At 40.4% G+C, this 15,273-nt stretch overlaps 1 protein-coding gene across 4 annotated transcripts in view; it reads right to left on the reverse strand.

Moving 5' to 3' along the window:
* Positions 1-500: 500 nt before the first annotated feature.
* The window catches only part of Ptpdc1 (protein tyrosine phosphatase domain containing 1), a 94,617-nt gene continuing 79,844 nt past the window's right edge, over positions 501-15,273 (reverse strand). For all 4 annotated transcript variants that reach the window (XM_023708692.1, XM_023708693.1, XM_023708694.1 and 1 more), the window contains 7 exons: positions 13,397-13,477; positions 13,189-13,307; positions 11,785-11,922; positions 9,042-10,297; positions 6,670-6,855; positions 3,799-3,909; positions 501-1,130 (listed from right to left, as the gene is read on the reverse strand). In XM_023708692.1, coding sequence (XP_023564460.1) covers positions 1,011-1,130; positions 3,799-3,909; positions 6,670-6,855; positions 9,042-10,297; positions 11,785-11,922; positions 13,189-13,307; positions 13,397-13,477 — 2,011 coding nt within the window. In that variant the 3' untranslated portion in view covers positions 501-1,010. The remainder of the gene's footprint in view (positions 1,131-3,798; positions 3,910-6,669; positions 6,856-9,041; positions 10,298-11,784; positions 11,923-13,188; positions 13,308-13,396; positions 13,478-15,273) is intronic.

Genomic DNA, 15,273 nt, shown 5'->3' on the forward strand with positions numbered 1-15,273 from the left:
AAAAATTGTAATTCTCAGAATAAAAAAAAAAGCAGTCAAAGGTATAGGCCCAAGGCCAGTGGATCTGTGGAATAGTAGATTTGGAGACTTGGCCATGCTGCTCAGGCTGAGACCCCTTGGCTCCCTCCAGCCTGGAATTGCCTCTGGTGCCAAAAAGCAGGGCTGGCACAGAGCCCTGCCCTGTAATGACCAACCAGCCTTTCTGTGAAGCTGCTGGGGCCAAAGGGGAGTGTGGCTCCTCAGTGACTTCCCACGCTGCCTGCTTCTGATTCTTGATTCTTCAGAAAGACACAGTTGGGCTTAGTAGCAGCTCAGGGGAGTGGGAATAAGGCCTGGTGTGCAGACACTGCCCCTGCTTTTTGTGACAGCCCAGGCTGGAGTTGTCTTCTACAAGTAAAACATCCTGACCACTTCACAGTCAGTGCTTTAAAGTAAAACTAAATCACTCTAAAAATACACTTTGAAACTCTTTGCCACATTTATAAAAACAAAAAAATTCAAAAACTTTCAAAGTTTTAAAAAGACCTTAAAAATGTATCAATCGCCTTCTTAGTAACAAATATAAAACAGTTTAAGACACTTGGTGACTTTCTTAGGTCAATGTGCCCAGGAGTATATACACAGAGAGGTTTTACTACTAAGCTCTAGGAAGATTTCTGTCAAGAAAATAACTGTTTTGGAAGGAAAATCTACTTTTTCCAAAATGTCAAAGAGAATAAAGATGTAAACACCAAATACTTAAAATGTTAATATAGTATCATTCCATTTAAATAAATAAAAGTGGCAGCAACTTTATGGCAATTTTTTCAAGACTAAGATGTAGCTCAAGTTATTTTAAAATAAATAATAGCTCCAAACAGGAAGGGTCATTCTCAACACAAGCCAATAGCATTCAAAATAAAGTGCTATGAGAAAAAGTAGCTCCACAAACTTCAGCTTATTGACACAGGAACAGAAATGTTATCTGGATCGTTAGGTCTGAAATATTCATGGTGAGAAGAAAATCAGCTTCATAAAAGGTCAGTCACTGGGCCATCTTTTGCCATTTTTCTCTTTTCTTCCAACGTGTGCTTAAATATTTTCTTCAGGGTGTTGTAAACTATCGGTCCATTTTCAGAATCAAAATTAACCTAGTGATAGAGAAAACTTCTATTCAGAGCACTGTAATGTGGATTTTAACCAGCCTATTATTTGGGGAGAAACGAAAGTGGGAAATAACAAAGAAATAGAAATAAAACTGTGTATAATTTAAACTGGTGGTGAGACATGTGTAATCCCAGTACTTGGGAAGCTGAGGCAGGAGATCACTGTGAGTTTGAGGCCAGCCCAGGCTACATAATGAGTTTTGGGCCAGCCTGAACTATGTAGCAAGACCCTGTCTTAAAAAAAAGTGTAATTTAAAAAATATAAATAATAAATTTCACACATTTTAATTAGAGAATATATTAGAATTGCCAATCATGTTAATATCAGACTAATGAGTAAACATTCAAAAAATTAAATTTAGTGACTGGCTATTTAGCATAATTATGTACATCTAAACACGGAGAAAGTCAACAGGGAGTGTGAAGTGTATCTCCAAGGTAGAGACAATTACTGATATTTTAGGATGAGTTTCCTTTATTAAGTGAAGCATACTAGCAGGTAAGCATGATGTGGAGAGGCTCCAGGCCATTCAGGACCAGTGGTGGAGTGGCCTGAGCACTGACCGATTGTACCTGCCAGCTACGTACTCCCCAGTTCCATGCCCAATCTCTGGACCTCAATTTCCTCTTCTCTTCAGTAGAGACCACAATGCCCACTGCCCTAGAACTTTTTGAGCATGAATGAATCTGGCACCTATGAGCATCTTATATATTTTGCATATAAAAAGCTCAGTAAAAGCTAGTTTTCTTCCTCCTCACTGAAAAGGTACCACGTACAGACAGATCCTTTGACCAGCACAGAGAACCAGAGCAAGTGGCCCTGCCCATCCTCAGAGGAACATGTGATCCAGAGAAATACCCAAGACCTTGGGTTTACTATCTCCCCCTCCCCGCCAAAATGATCCTTCTTAGGGAAATTCTTACAAGCAGATCTAAAGGATCTGAGATTTTAGCCTGCTTGCTTCCAGCATCATGGGTATTGGCAGAAGATAAGAGACTCCTGAGCCAGAGCTAGACAGTGTCATTCCTCCTGGTGGATAGGTCTTGTTCTTGAGGGTTCTTGACTCACAAGGTCCAACTCAAAGGGGCAACTCAAGGCCTAGGCAGAGGTGGCACAGCAGGGGTTTTATGTCACCGCTAAGGAGCCCCAATCTTAGGAAACCGTTTTGTTGCAGCATTAGGGATTGAACCCAGAGCCTTGCCCATGTTAGGACAGTGCTCTGCCACTGAGCTAAACTCTAGCCCTAAATCCTAATTTTTATAAGGGGGCTGCAAGTTAACTTTTGCCCGGAAGAAAAATATTATCTTTATTACACAAGGGGGAAGAAAGTTGTGACTTCTGCTCTACAGGTAGAATTGTCAAGAGTCTTTTAATCATAAGGCTGCTGGGGATCTATAGCTCAGTGACAGAGTACCTGACTGGCAAGGGTGAGACTGTGAGTTTTATTTTCAGTACCAGAAAAAAAAAATCATTAGGCTGCATGGATTTGGGACCCATCAAAGCTTTCAGTCTCTGACATTTTTATACAGGTGTTTTGGAGGAGTGATATCAGAACGAAAACCAGGGTTTTACCCATGTGAGGTAGGTACTCTACCACTGATCTATATTCCAGCCCATTTAATAAATGTTCAAGACAGGATCTTACTAAATTGCCTAGGCTGGGCTTAAACCTAGCCTTATCTGCCTTAGCCTTCCAAATAGCTGAGATTATAGGCATTCACCACCATGACTCATTTAAGTTGTTTGCTTTCTTTTAACACCAAACCACAACCTTCTGTACATGAGTAGGAAGGCATGAAAATGTAAATACAAGTATAATGGACCAAATAACTGGAGTTGAAAAGGCTGACTCTAGAAACTACAGAAACGCACTGAAAAGATACAGTGTGCTAATGTTATAAAATACAGAGAAAAAACAAGCAGCCTGAATAAGGACACCATTTTAGAAAGAATGGAAGGGAAGGAGATTGGATAAATATTCAAAAGGAAGAAGCTTTGCAATGTGTGAATATAAATGATAGCTGCTGTTAACATCAGGGCCTACCCACAAATGTCACTGAAAAGCCAGGTTCTTTAGTAACATTTTTATATCATATGTAACATGTAATAAGTTAGGTCAAAGGTGGAGGGGAACATTCTCTCTTGGCATGGACTTGGCCTCTTTCTTCGGCCAGTGGGGCTGCAAGCCAAAAAGGCTGTGCATAGAAAGGAAGTGTTTTGTTTACCCTGGGCTTAGGACTCGCCAACCAGGATGCAGTGCCAAATTGGCTATGTTGGTATTTAATTTTCAATAGATAGTTTCTTCTCATTGGATGTTTAAGCTGAGGGCAGAACTAGCTCAACAAGAAAATATTCCCTAACTCCTACTAGGCACATGATTTAAAAATACTTACCCAACACCCAGTTGTTTCTCCCTTCTTTTATATAAAAGGTCTTTGTGCAATATTCTCCTTCCAAAAACCCACAGTTCAGCTTTTCCTAATATCAGTGGAAACTTTTTTGAGCCCAAACTCAGCAATTAAAAGACATGCCAAATACATCACCACTAAGGGGAAATACAGCTATTTCAGAGGGGACAGGTAACTTTTGGATTAATTTACAAAGATGATACTGACTTGTGGCAAGGAGAAAGGAGGGAAGGGCGTGACTCACCTTAGTAAAAGCTTTAATGGCATGAGCAAGGAAAGCTTCCTCTACCTCCATGGGAATTGCCTGCAGGTTCACTATGCAATGCAACACGCAAAGGATAGTCTGGTGCTGTCCCTGTTTTTGCAGAAACCAAAAGAAAAAAAGTTGTTTCAAAACTTCAAGAAATTAACTCAAATATACAGTAAGCAATTAGTTCACGGCCCACTACTCAATCTCTAGTTCAACTACCTACCAAGAACTTTACCAAGTGTTTATTTGATAAGTGTAGTATAATTTGAAAACATTTTAGGAGATAGCATCAAAGCTTGTTTGTTTCTACAAGTTAGGACTGAATTTGAAGACCAATGGAATTTTAAACCAGATGTTTCTGCTGCAGTATACTTAATAGGTTTTTCCTTCTTCACTGTTTTGGATTATAATTATTTCAGTTTGAGTAGCTGATGCTGAGACATCATGGTGATCTGTGCGCTGTGTGCCACACTGGGGCACACGCTATGGAGAAAAGTGGGCAGAGGAACAGACAGGCCAACTCCTGGTTGGGCAGAGAGCCCAGTGGTCTAAGAGCCTGCCTGGCAAATGCAAGGACTTGCACTGGGTTCGATCCCCAAGTACTGCATGGTGAGCTGGCCACCAAAGATGGGTGTGGTGGCGCATGCCTGTAATCCCAGCGCTGGGGTGGGGGGCTGAGACAAGAGGATCACTATGATGTGAGCTTCATAGTGAGACCCTGTACCAAATACATAAATTTAAATGAATAAATAAAAGTTTTTAAAAAAGCAGCACCTGACCTGCCAGCAAATATTACACAATGGTGAGTTTATGGACTTGACCACTGGAGACTGCCCACCTCAGTACAGGACAGATGCCAGCACTTTGTGCAATATATACCCGAGAAACATCTAAGCCATAACCCACCAAGACTCATTAGTTTCACTGCTGGAAATCGAAGAGCATACTCTGAAATACAGAATAAACTATAAGAATAGATAACCATCTCAATGATATCTGTAAAAGAAAAAAACGTGACGGTGTGTGAGCCTGAGAGATCCAAGTTTGAATTACTCTGTGATAACTATCCTGAATTTTTTGCCTTGTCTGTAAAGGAGTCACCTATCTTTACACCCTAGCAAAATGAACATAAGTAAAAAGACAGCTGCCTAACTAGAGTTAATCCCTTTCCTTGTCACTTGTTTTATCTCTGTAATTTAACTGCTGAGAAAATATTTTAAGAATGAAAGCCAGATACAGGAAAAATATTATCTAAAGAGACACAGTGCACGAAACTGTGCATCCATGTATGTACATGTCCCTATGGGTGAGTGTACTGTGTCTCAGTGTGCACGTGTATGAGGGCATTGTTTACAGGTATACTTGGGTATACACTGTGTATGTATGTGTGGTAACATCTTCAATGAAGCTTGGAAATGAGATGTTTATATTATAGCATAGTAGGTGCTACAACTGAACAACACTTGTGGTGAGCTACTGACAGAGAAGGAAGACTCCGGAGACCAGGCTGATGGCACAGATCTGTTTTATTGTGGAAGCAACTGAGTATGTATCTGCTGAGGGTAAGGAAGGGCGTGAATAGGCAAATTGTGCGGCGGGACAGGGCTGCTCTTCTGCCAATGACCATCAGCCAAGTATGCTTAGTGATCTGGCTCCTGGAGTGTGCTCTACAGCTGCTCCTCAGCAATGGGCAGTGAGCATAGCCTCTGGCCCTGACATGCCCACAAACATTGTTTCCTAAAATGAAAACAAAGCTAATTTTTAGTTGGAAATTCAGTATCTTTATATGGTTAAAAATACTGATATGAAAGGGTCCATGTTGAAAATTAAGGCTCCTTTTCTTTCTAGGTGTTCTATAGTAACCTTCCCCTAAGCCAACTACTACAACCAGTTTACTTCCCTACAATTTTTTTGTATTTTAGTATATGTGCTGCCAAAGCGAGCACAATTCTTTTGTATTTTATATATACATAAGATATGTGTGTATATACACTTACTTTAAAAACACAGAAGAACACATGTTGCACCCTAATTCATTGTTTTCATGTATCCATGCTTGTAGAAAATAATTTTAAAAAGGGCTGGAGTGTAGCTCAGTGTTCATGGACTTATTTGGTCTGCAAGGGGCCCTGAGTTTGACCCCAAGTACTGTTTCCCTCATTATATTCACTATTTCTGAGATGTTCATCTTATTTGTGGAAAAACAGTATACTATTAAGCAAAAATGAAGTATAAAATTACATGTTAAAATGATTTTTATGAAGTTAAAAAAAGTAATAATATTTAAAGATTTGAAAATGTTGAGGATTGCATGCTTTTTTCTTTTTGTATTTCATAAATGTTTATGCTATGCATCAGTTTCTTCTACATCACTTTCCTTTTTTTTTTTTGGCGTGGGTGCATGCACATGTATGTGTGTGTTCCCTTTTATTTTAGTGATGCTAGGGGATTCACCCTAACATTCCCCCTACGTAAGTCCACTACCACTGACCTCTGTCCCCAGACTCCTCAATTTCTTTTTTTGTGGGAGATGTGCTGTACCAAGAGTCGAACCCAGAGCCTTCACACTTCAGTCCCTAGCCCTTTCTTTGAGACAAGATCTCACCAAGTTGCTGAATTGCCCAGTATGGTCTGGAACTTGTGATCCTCCTGCCTCAGTTACCCTCCCAGAGTGCTGGGATTATAGCCTGTGCCATCACATCAGCTTTATTTTTTTTTTTGAAAAACTATTAAGCTAGACCTAGATATGAGATTCTGTATGAATTCTCTTTATTGTAATAGTGTGTGTGTGTGTGTGTGTGTGTGTGTGTATGTGACATTTACAGTCAGGGCCCAACACATCATCTGGTCCAACAGCCACTTTACCTTCTCTAATAAGAAGAGTGCTTCAGCAGCATCAGCCTGCCTGTCAACCAACATGTCCACATCCTCTTTGGTGATTATAGGCTCCTTTAGTTGCTCCACCCAAGACCACATCAAACCACATAAGATGAAAGGGTCTCTCTCACCACATATTCTTTCCCAAGCTCCATCTCGGGAATTTAGTTCTTTCTAAAAAGGAAGAGAAAGAGACATGTTGAAGCAGGGAGATGAGAGGGGTGTAGGGACTGATACTTGTGGGTTGCAGGGACTGAAACTTGTGGGTCTATATGCTACTTGCTCATGAGAGTGAAGACTCAGATCTGCAGTGCCAGCTGGGAGTGCTCCAGCCCTTGAACTTCCTGGTGGGGACACTGGCTAACTCAGGGCACTTCTCTAAGCTTCCCTTGCCCTCTGAGGATGAAGCTCATGCCATGCCTCCTAAAGGGCTGGGCTGACTACTTTGTGAAGGACTGCAGAAGCTAAGAGCCTGTGTAGATTTCATTCAGAAACCAGAAGAAGTTCAGAAACCAGGTGTCTTCCTTCTAAAGCTTCTGGCAAACAACACAGAAATATTGATTAGAGTAAAGCAGAATAGTAGAAGAAAAGGTGAAAATAAGGCAACATTTCTAAATTAACCCAGGATCTTAGGTAAACCATTTGGTTGAAACTCTGAAGCGCATTTAAAAAAATTGCTTGAAAGTTGGTAAATATATTTCTTTAAAATGCTTTTTTAGACTCCTATATAGAATACATTAAAGAACAATCCTTGTATCTTGAAATTCACTAGGGTAAAAATAACTAGTAAGTCTTATTAATACTCTAAATACCCCAAGACAATGTAAGCATGAGATTTTATAAACTCCATATAGGGCAGGGATAAAGTGAGATGAAAATTTTAATTACGTTCTGATGGGGGTCAGAATTATGTTTCAGTAAATCAGTTTTTTATAATAGTAATTAGTATAGTGAGTCCTTTCATTCATTCATTCACCCACTCAGCATTTGCAGCATGCTCACAATAAAACTGAAACTATAATACATGACTTATGTCTTAGCTTTTACAATCCTGCAGGGAGGTTCCTCAAGGATAAAAGTGAGAGAGAGGAAATAATGGGCCTGGGATCCCAAAGGTAGAGAATAGCAGAGGAGGCATTCTGCCCAAGAAGCAGCACTCTCTCTCTCTGCTGTGCCAAGGACCTCCTGCTTTTCTGCACTGAGTTTCTCTGCATGCTCTTATAAACAAGTCAATACTTCCCAGTTGTCTGCATTCCTTCCCATTCTCACAGGTCATGTATATAACAGGGTCTCTCTGCATCCAACTTTATGTGGCTAAAGAGACAACTCAAAAAACTGAAAGAATCCCTCTGTGTAAATGATTAACTACAGTGCTTCCTGAAATGTCCCAGTGAGTTGAGGACCTAAGGGGACAATGGAAAGAAAAACAGTATGTGTCCTGGCTCTGCAATACACAAGCCTTATGATCTTTGGCAAGGCATTTGGTCTCTGTGATCCCTAGTCTCTTCTATAATGCTGAACTTATAAGGTGAACAAGGAATCTATAAGTGAATGGTATCTTCTGCCTCCCAGGACTAGTGTGAAAATCACACAAAGTAATGCACGTGAAAGTGCCCAACATAGGTATAGGTGATACCATATTATTCAAAGAATGTTCATTTTAGTTTTTTGCAGAATTGATATTTTTTAAAAAGTGAAAGACCAAAAATAAAATCCAGAAAGAAAAAAAAAAAGCACAGAGTATCTCAATTAAAGGTCTGTTTTCATATGTTAAGGAAAAGCCACAAAATGGACCTAAAAGGCCTCCTCTCAGAGAAAATTAATATCACCATGGCAGCCTATGGTCTTTCCCATTTGCTTCACTGAGCTCTGATGGCAGCCCTACTGGACTGAGACCTGCAAGTCTGAGGGAGAGGAGGCTGAGAGGAAACAGCTCACTCAACACGAGTACCAAAGAGCTCTGGGAAATCCTTTTATGTTTCTAAGTCAGCGCTTCTCAGTGAGGTTCCCTGTGCCAGGCACTGGATCACATGGTTCAGGCTGCTTCCTGATGCCATTTTCTGTGGGGTAGCTGCACCCACAAACCCAGCTAGGTAGAAAAAAAGCTACCAATATCAATGCCTTGTTCAGACCACTGATAGTGCCATGTGCTTTCTTTCACATGGAGATTAAAGTGAAACACAACTATACTGTGTCATTTCTTTCTGTAACATCAAATTCACATCACAGATGAGACACCTCAACTTTAAAAGTGTGATGTAGATACATCTTTACATTTCTGTAACAAGTTTGAAAAAAATGTATTTTTGCTCTGACATAACTATTTCCTGCTTAGGTATAATAAAAAGAAATTAAAGTACCTGCCACATTTCCACTTTCTTTTTCACCTCCTCCTTTTCAACAAACTCATTCAAGTTTGCCAGGGCTTTGGCTGCCAGTATTCTCCTTGCTTCTATACTCAGTTCAGACTGCAAATTGGTCTGTGGCACTGCTTCAGACAGATCTTTGCTGTCTTGGATACCAGGTCCAATCAGCACCTGTGCCTTTGGACTGGAATCACAGTCCAGAGGTCTGCAGTGAGTCTGGCCCTCTTCCTTGACAGAGTCTGGGTTCCAGCTACCATGAGGTTCACACTGAAAGTGGGCCACTTGCTGGTGAGAGAGATCTGGGTTCCTGGCGACATTTGTGAAGGTGGGTGTAACAGGTTCCCCGGGGTTGTGTGAACCTAAAACACCCACAGAGAAGGTTCGACTCCGTTGTATTTCCTTTGCAATGTCCCTCCTTTGGCAAAAGGGTGATGTACCTTTGTGTACGTCTAAGTCACCACACTTAGACTGGTTCCAGAAAGAAAATGTACTGCGAACCAATGCTTCCTTACTGAGATCCAATGCTGGAGACAGTGGGATGTAACAGTGGCTGCTGGGCTTCTGCTGCTGGACATTGTGACCCAGTAAGTCCTGGGCAGGCACTGTCCACGGAGTCTCCCCTTGCTCAAGGAGAGCCTCTGCTCTCTTCAAGTCTGAGTCACTGTAGCTGAGCCGCCTCTTCAGACGAGTCAGGGGCTGAAGGCACTCAACATTCCGCCTCTTCCAAAGAGGGTCAAACTCTTGATCATTGGAAAGAATCACATCTTGATTCTCAAACTCTGTTGCCACTGCTGTAGAATTAAATGGGTCAGCTATGTCACTGTGGTGCCTCAGTAATTCTTTATCTAGGCGCATTGTGATCATCTCAGAGACAGTCTTTTCGATTTCAGCAGAGAGTCCAGACCCTTCTAATCCATCCTTTACCACTACTGGCCTATTCTCAGCCAAGTCCAGTAGCAATCTGCAAACTAGGTGAATGATTTTTGGAACATATTTTAGAAGTCGTGCCTCATAACCATGAAGTAGATGACGCTGGCGAATTAAGTATTGGGCTAAGGTGACAGCATGTGCTTTTGGGTCGCAGCAAGAGAAGATATTGCGGAGAGGAGTCAGAAATTGAGTAAATTCCCGTACACAGAGCAGCTGCCCTCTGGTTTGTATGGAATTGGGTCGCTTTGCCCGCACAAATATAATTGCTTGATCAGCAGTCATTCTTGTTGCAAACACTAAATAACATGCTATTAGAACACCTAAACAAAGAGGAAGGAAACACAGATAAAAGCTTATGGTTTTGTTTATCACTTTTCAATGACATAAAACCTGAATACCTGTTAAGAAACTGTACAAACAGGTGAAATAGAAACATGTAAAGGACAATTGTAATACCTTGCAACCTTTTGTACGGGTGTTTATTATTACACTCCCTTTTCATATAGATTCCATTTGTACCTCTGGGTGGCAGCCTCTCACCACAACTGAGTCGGCTTTGCGCCCTGGAGATGGGCTTGCACAGAAGTGACAGGTGAGGATGTGTGGAATAGGGGAGCATGACACAGCAAGCTTAGCATCTGATCCATTAGGTCAACACACATTAAGTAAAAGGCAAGTGATTCAGAAGCTCTGAACATCTTGTTACACATGAAAACTAGAACCTCTGAAAACTGCATGCTCTGCAGTATGTGGCAGGGTACAACCTATCTTTGCCATTGGCGCATGCAGGATCTGTACTGCAGTGTCTGGAGAATCACCACACACACTGTCCAAGAGAGCGATATTCCTCCCTGGGATGCTCCATGGCAGGTGGGAAGTCCCTGGCAGGCACGCTGGTATACAGTGGATGGAGCGAGGCCACTGCTCATCTGGTCATACTGAACGACAGGATAGTGAAGACACCAACCTGTTGGCCTTATCTTTGCTCTCAGATAAACAGTGTAATGATATTTAGACAACTTTTAAGTAAACTCACTACCTTTTATATGGAATTATGTGCACAGAGAACCTTTTGTCCACAATCATAATCCTTATACTTCTAAAAGTAGAGAGCACACGTGCTGTGGAGTTGCACAGCCACGGAGGTAAACCTGACCCTGGCAGTTGTAATGCAGCAAGCTATTTTCCATGAAATGAAGTTTCTTTTACTCACACTATTGCTGAAGATAAAAAAACATAGCAAATGTAAAATGTTTAAAACATAAAAAGAGAAAATAATGCTTACTACCTTCATTTTTACTTTGGTTAAACATTACCTTTCAAAATATATTACATATTAAAATGAAGTGATTTTTTTTTTCCTGTTTAAAAAAACAGGACTGGCGAGATACCTCAGCAGACTAAGCGCATGCTTAGGCAAGTGCAAGGACCTGGGTTCAATCCCCGACTGTGCAGGGTGGGCATGCTGAGCTGGCCCGAGACAGGATGTGGTTACGCATACCTGTAATTCCAGCATTGGGGAGGGGGAAAACGGGAGGATCACTATGGGTCTGAACTGCATAGTGAGACCTTGTACCAAATACACTTTAAAAAAAAAGAAGAAGAAAAGAGAAAATAATGGTCACTTGAGTAAGTTATAAAATCTGTTTAAATATAATGCATTTTTCAAGGTATTGAAAAATACTGTCATTAGTATCATTATATGGTCTTTTATTTTTGACTTTCATTTGACTCCAAGTGTTTCTTTTTAGAATGATGAAATGTTACTGTTTTTTATAGTTAAGTATGCCTACTTCCTCAGACTTACCTGTTCGGCCAAGGCCTGCATGACAGTGAATGGCTACTTTTCCTTCTTGTAAGGCAAATGTCATTACTTTCACCATATCTAAGATCGCAGTGAGAGATGCTACACCATAATCCTTCCAGCCGAAATTATAGAAATAAACTAGGCAATAAAGAACAAAATGAGACAGGAAGTTGATATATAGAAATAAACATTTGCAAAGACATCTGCAGAAATGAGAGAATTCATAAAAAGTATGAAGACATAAGGCATACAGATTTCACTTACAGACCTAAAATAATAGGCTTTTTACATTTCTAATATGTTTTACAGCCATTTAACACAAAACACATTCTATATTAAAACAGTTCCTGCTGGAAGAATTACAAAAAAGCAGAATTACAAGTTAATAAAGCTAATGATCTACATTAAAGTAACTCAGATATGGTAATAAAATACACACTTTGTTTTTTGGAGACAAGATCTCACTAACTGGCTAGGGTTTCAAACTCTTGACACTCCTGGTTCAGCCTCCTAAGAGCTCGAATTACAGGCATGTGCTACCATGCCCATGCCCTGTAAGCTCATACTCTTGTTGAAGCATGGAAACACATCTAAATGATGGCTGAACTGCTAAAAATAGGATATAGATTTTCTACCTAGGGGAAAACAGAAAGCTAGACACAACCTTAAAAATTATCCTGTTCAGCTTGATACAAGTAACATGTGCCAAATGGATTCCATCCCAAAGCTCCTGTTACTGAGAAGCCTGTAGGACTGCCCCAAAAAGAATTCCTAGGGTCCCACTGGAGGCGGGGCTGGCTGCAGCCAAAGTACAAGCGCATCCATCTTCCATCCCTGGCTGACACTTTGAAGCTGTGTGATCCTGGGCATACCATAATTTTATAAGCCTCTGTGGCTTCATGTGTCAAACACAAATAAAACAAATGTGTTATACAACTGTGGTAAGAGTGAAATGAGCTAACAATGCAGATACACTGTAGAGATCAACTGGATAGCAGAGATGGCAGGTCTCTCTCCAGTGGTCTTCTCAGAGGAAAAAGAAACCTTGTAGTTGCAACACCATACCAAGGAAGAATGCTGGCAGTATTTAAGGTCAAAGTCATTTTTTCTTTATTTCCTGTAAGCCCTGCTACTATGCAGGGCTTACAGGATATTTATTTTTATCATCTTTTTTTTTTTTTTTTGCTCCGAATGCTTCAGGGCATGTTTGGCTGGCTTGAGTTGTGGGGGTTGAACCACAGCAACCTGAGCCTGACAGTTTTGTTGAAGCAGCCACTTAAAGAACTGAGCTAAGGGGCAGGCCCTCTATTTTTATCATCCTTTTAACTTGACAGTTTAGAAGACAAATATCTTTGAGCACTGCTCTTGATAATTTCTGAAGAGGCTGAGTGGGAGAGAACTTACTGCCAGCCTCCATGAATGCTTCAGGAAGGTACGTGAAGCCACTTTCTTGTTCCAGAGAGTTTCCACAGCTAGCATGTTCGCCAGGTCGCTGCAGGTTGATGATGGTTTTTATGCCGTGACTTAAAGGAAAAAGAACAATTAGTCATACCAGAAGACACACTTAAAACGGAAAACAGTTTGCTCCCCACAGTGCAAGCAACACCTCTACCTGAGGAACTGGTCGATGATGTGGTACTTCTGGAGGAGCTCGGAGGACGGGCGAGCCATTGCCAGGATATTGTCAGTGACCCTGCAGAGGGAGGAGGAACTAGTGAGAACCACAGAAACCAGATCATTTTTATCTCAAAAGAATGAGAGATGGACTTTTTTCTATGATTTCAATAAACCTGTAAGAATATTCTTAAACAAATCTGGGTTCAATTTTATAATATGATTAGAGATTTTTTTTTGTTGTTGTTGTTGTTTTTTGCGGAACTGGGGATTGAACTCAGGCCCTTGCACTTGCCAGGCAAGCATTTATTCTACTGAGCTATCTCCCTGGTCCCTGATTAGCGTTTTAAGAAATCTAACACCTTAAATTCCTGAAAAATAATCCAGGACATAATGTATGTATGAACCTGACAAAATGTTTCCAAAAACTCTCAATAATTCTAGCAGACATAATGGAGAAACCCCACAATTAATTACAGTATCTTGATTCGTCAGCCAGTGGTTAGTGACTAATGGAGGAAGGTCAAACCTGGAAGCACTCTGGTTACTCCGTTGAGGTCACCTGAGGCAATAAGTGGGGATAATAATGCCTGACTCAGAGTTGCTGTGAGAATTCAGTATGACATAGGTATAGAATCTAACATAAATCTTGTCCTGTGGTTATGAATAAATACTGAGTTTTATAATTTAGCAAAAATTATGGGCTCTGGAGTCAGTCAGGCCTGGATTCAAATGCTGGCTTTTCTAGCTGGGCTGCAAATTAATTAATCTCTCTGAATACCAATAAAGTGGCATTAGCAACTCTAGTGTTTTATGAGGATGAGTGGTAATTTGAGAGCATCTAGCAAAATGCCTGCCATATAGCCAAATAAATGGACACAGGCCCAGTAAAATACTGTCACTCATCAGGCCTCTGGCTTTACTCTCTTCTGTTTCAACCTCTCACTAGTGGCCAGTTAGTCTATTCCAAGTTGCAAATCATATGAATCTCACAGGAGTAAGACAGTAGATTAGCAGGACTGGATTCAAAAGATGCCTTGCAACAATGTGCAAAATTTAACATGGACCCAAAAGGTCTGGAATCCCCCAAATTTACCAGTACTCAGCAGAAAATGAGAAGAGATATAATGTGAAAAGAGCAGAGATAAAAATATGTACATGATTTAGTCAACAATAAAGCAAAACTATTAGCATAACCTTAAGCTGTAGTTTTAGAAATCTACTCATCTGACTATGCTTCAGGACTATTTGCTTCTTCATGTAGTTACAGTCATAATGGTAGATCTGAAAACTATGTAGAATAAAAGACAGTGGACCCCAAAATGTGTAACTGCAGGCATACCCAGAAGATCACAAGTTAGGTAAGTTGAGTGACACGTATCTAATTTAAAAATAAATTCCTGCCATATAAATAACTCATGACTAGAATTTTTCAGGGAATTCCTCTAAATGTGTTTCACATGTAGTTTGATTATCACATTTTTTTTCCAGATGTCATGTGTCAAAAATAGTTTCTTTTTACTAGTGAAAGGCAGTATGATTCAAGAACAATTTTAAGTGCACTTACAGGCCAGAAACAACAGAAGCATTTTAGGTTGTCTGCTGAGCTGCAACCTGTGCCACTTTTATCAAGGCAGAATGAGGTATATTTATGTGAAAAATATATCCCTTTGCACAGAATATAAGAACAACAACAGAAAGGCTTGAGGTTACCTGCAAGAAACTGAAGAACTATATATGTACCTCATAATCTCCTCAAAGCTATAGCTGAGCATCTGTATTATTTCTAGGCATTTCTTAAATTTAAGAACTAATTATTTTTTTTAAAGCAAATCTCTTTGTTTCTGGCTTAATTATTTCCATTTTATAGGACAG

This window comes from Octodon degus, unplaced genomic scaffold, assembly GCF_000260255.1.
Source record: "Octodon degus isolate 3935 unplaced genomic scaffold, OctDeg1.0 scaffold00466, whole genome shotgun sequence".
Classification (NCBI taxonomy): Eukaryota; Metazoa; Chordata; class Mammalia; order Rodentia; family Octodontidae; genus Octodon; species Octodon degus.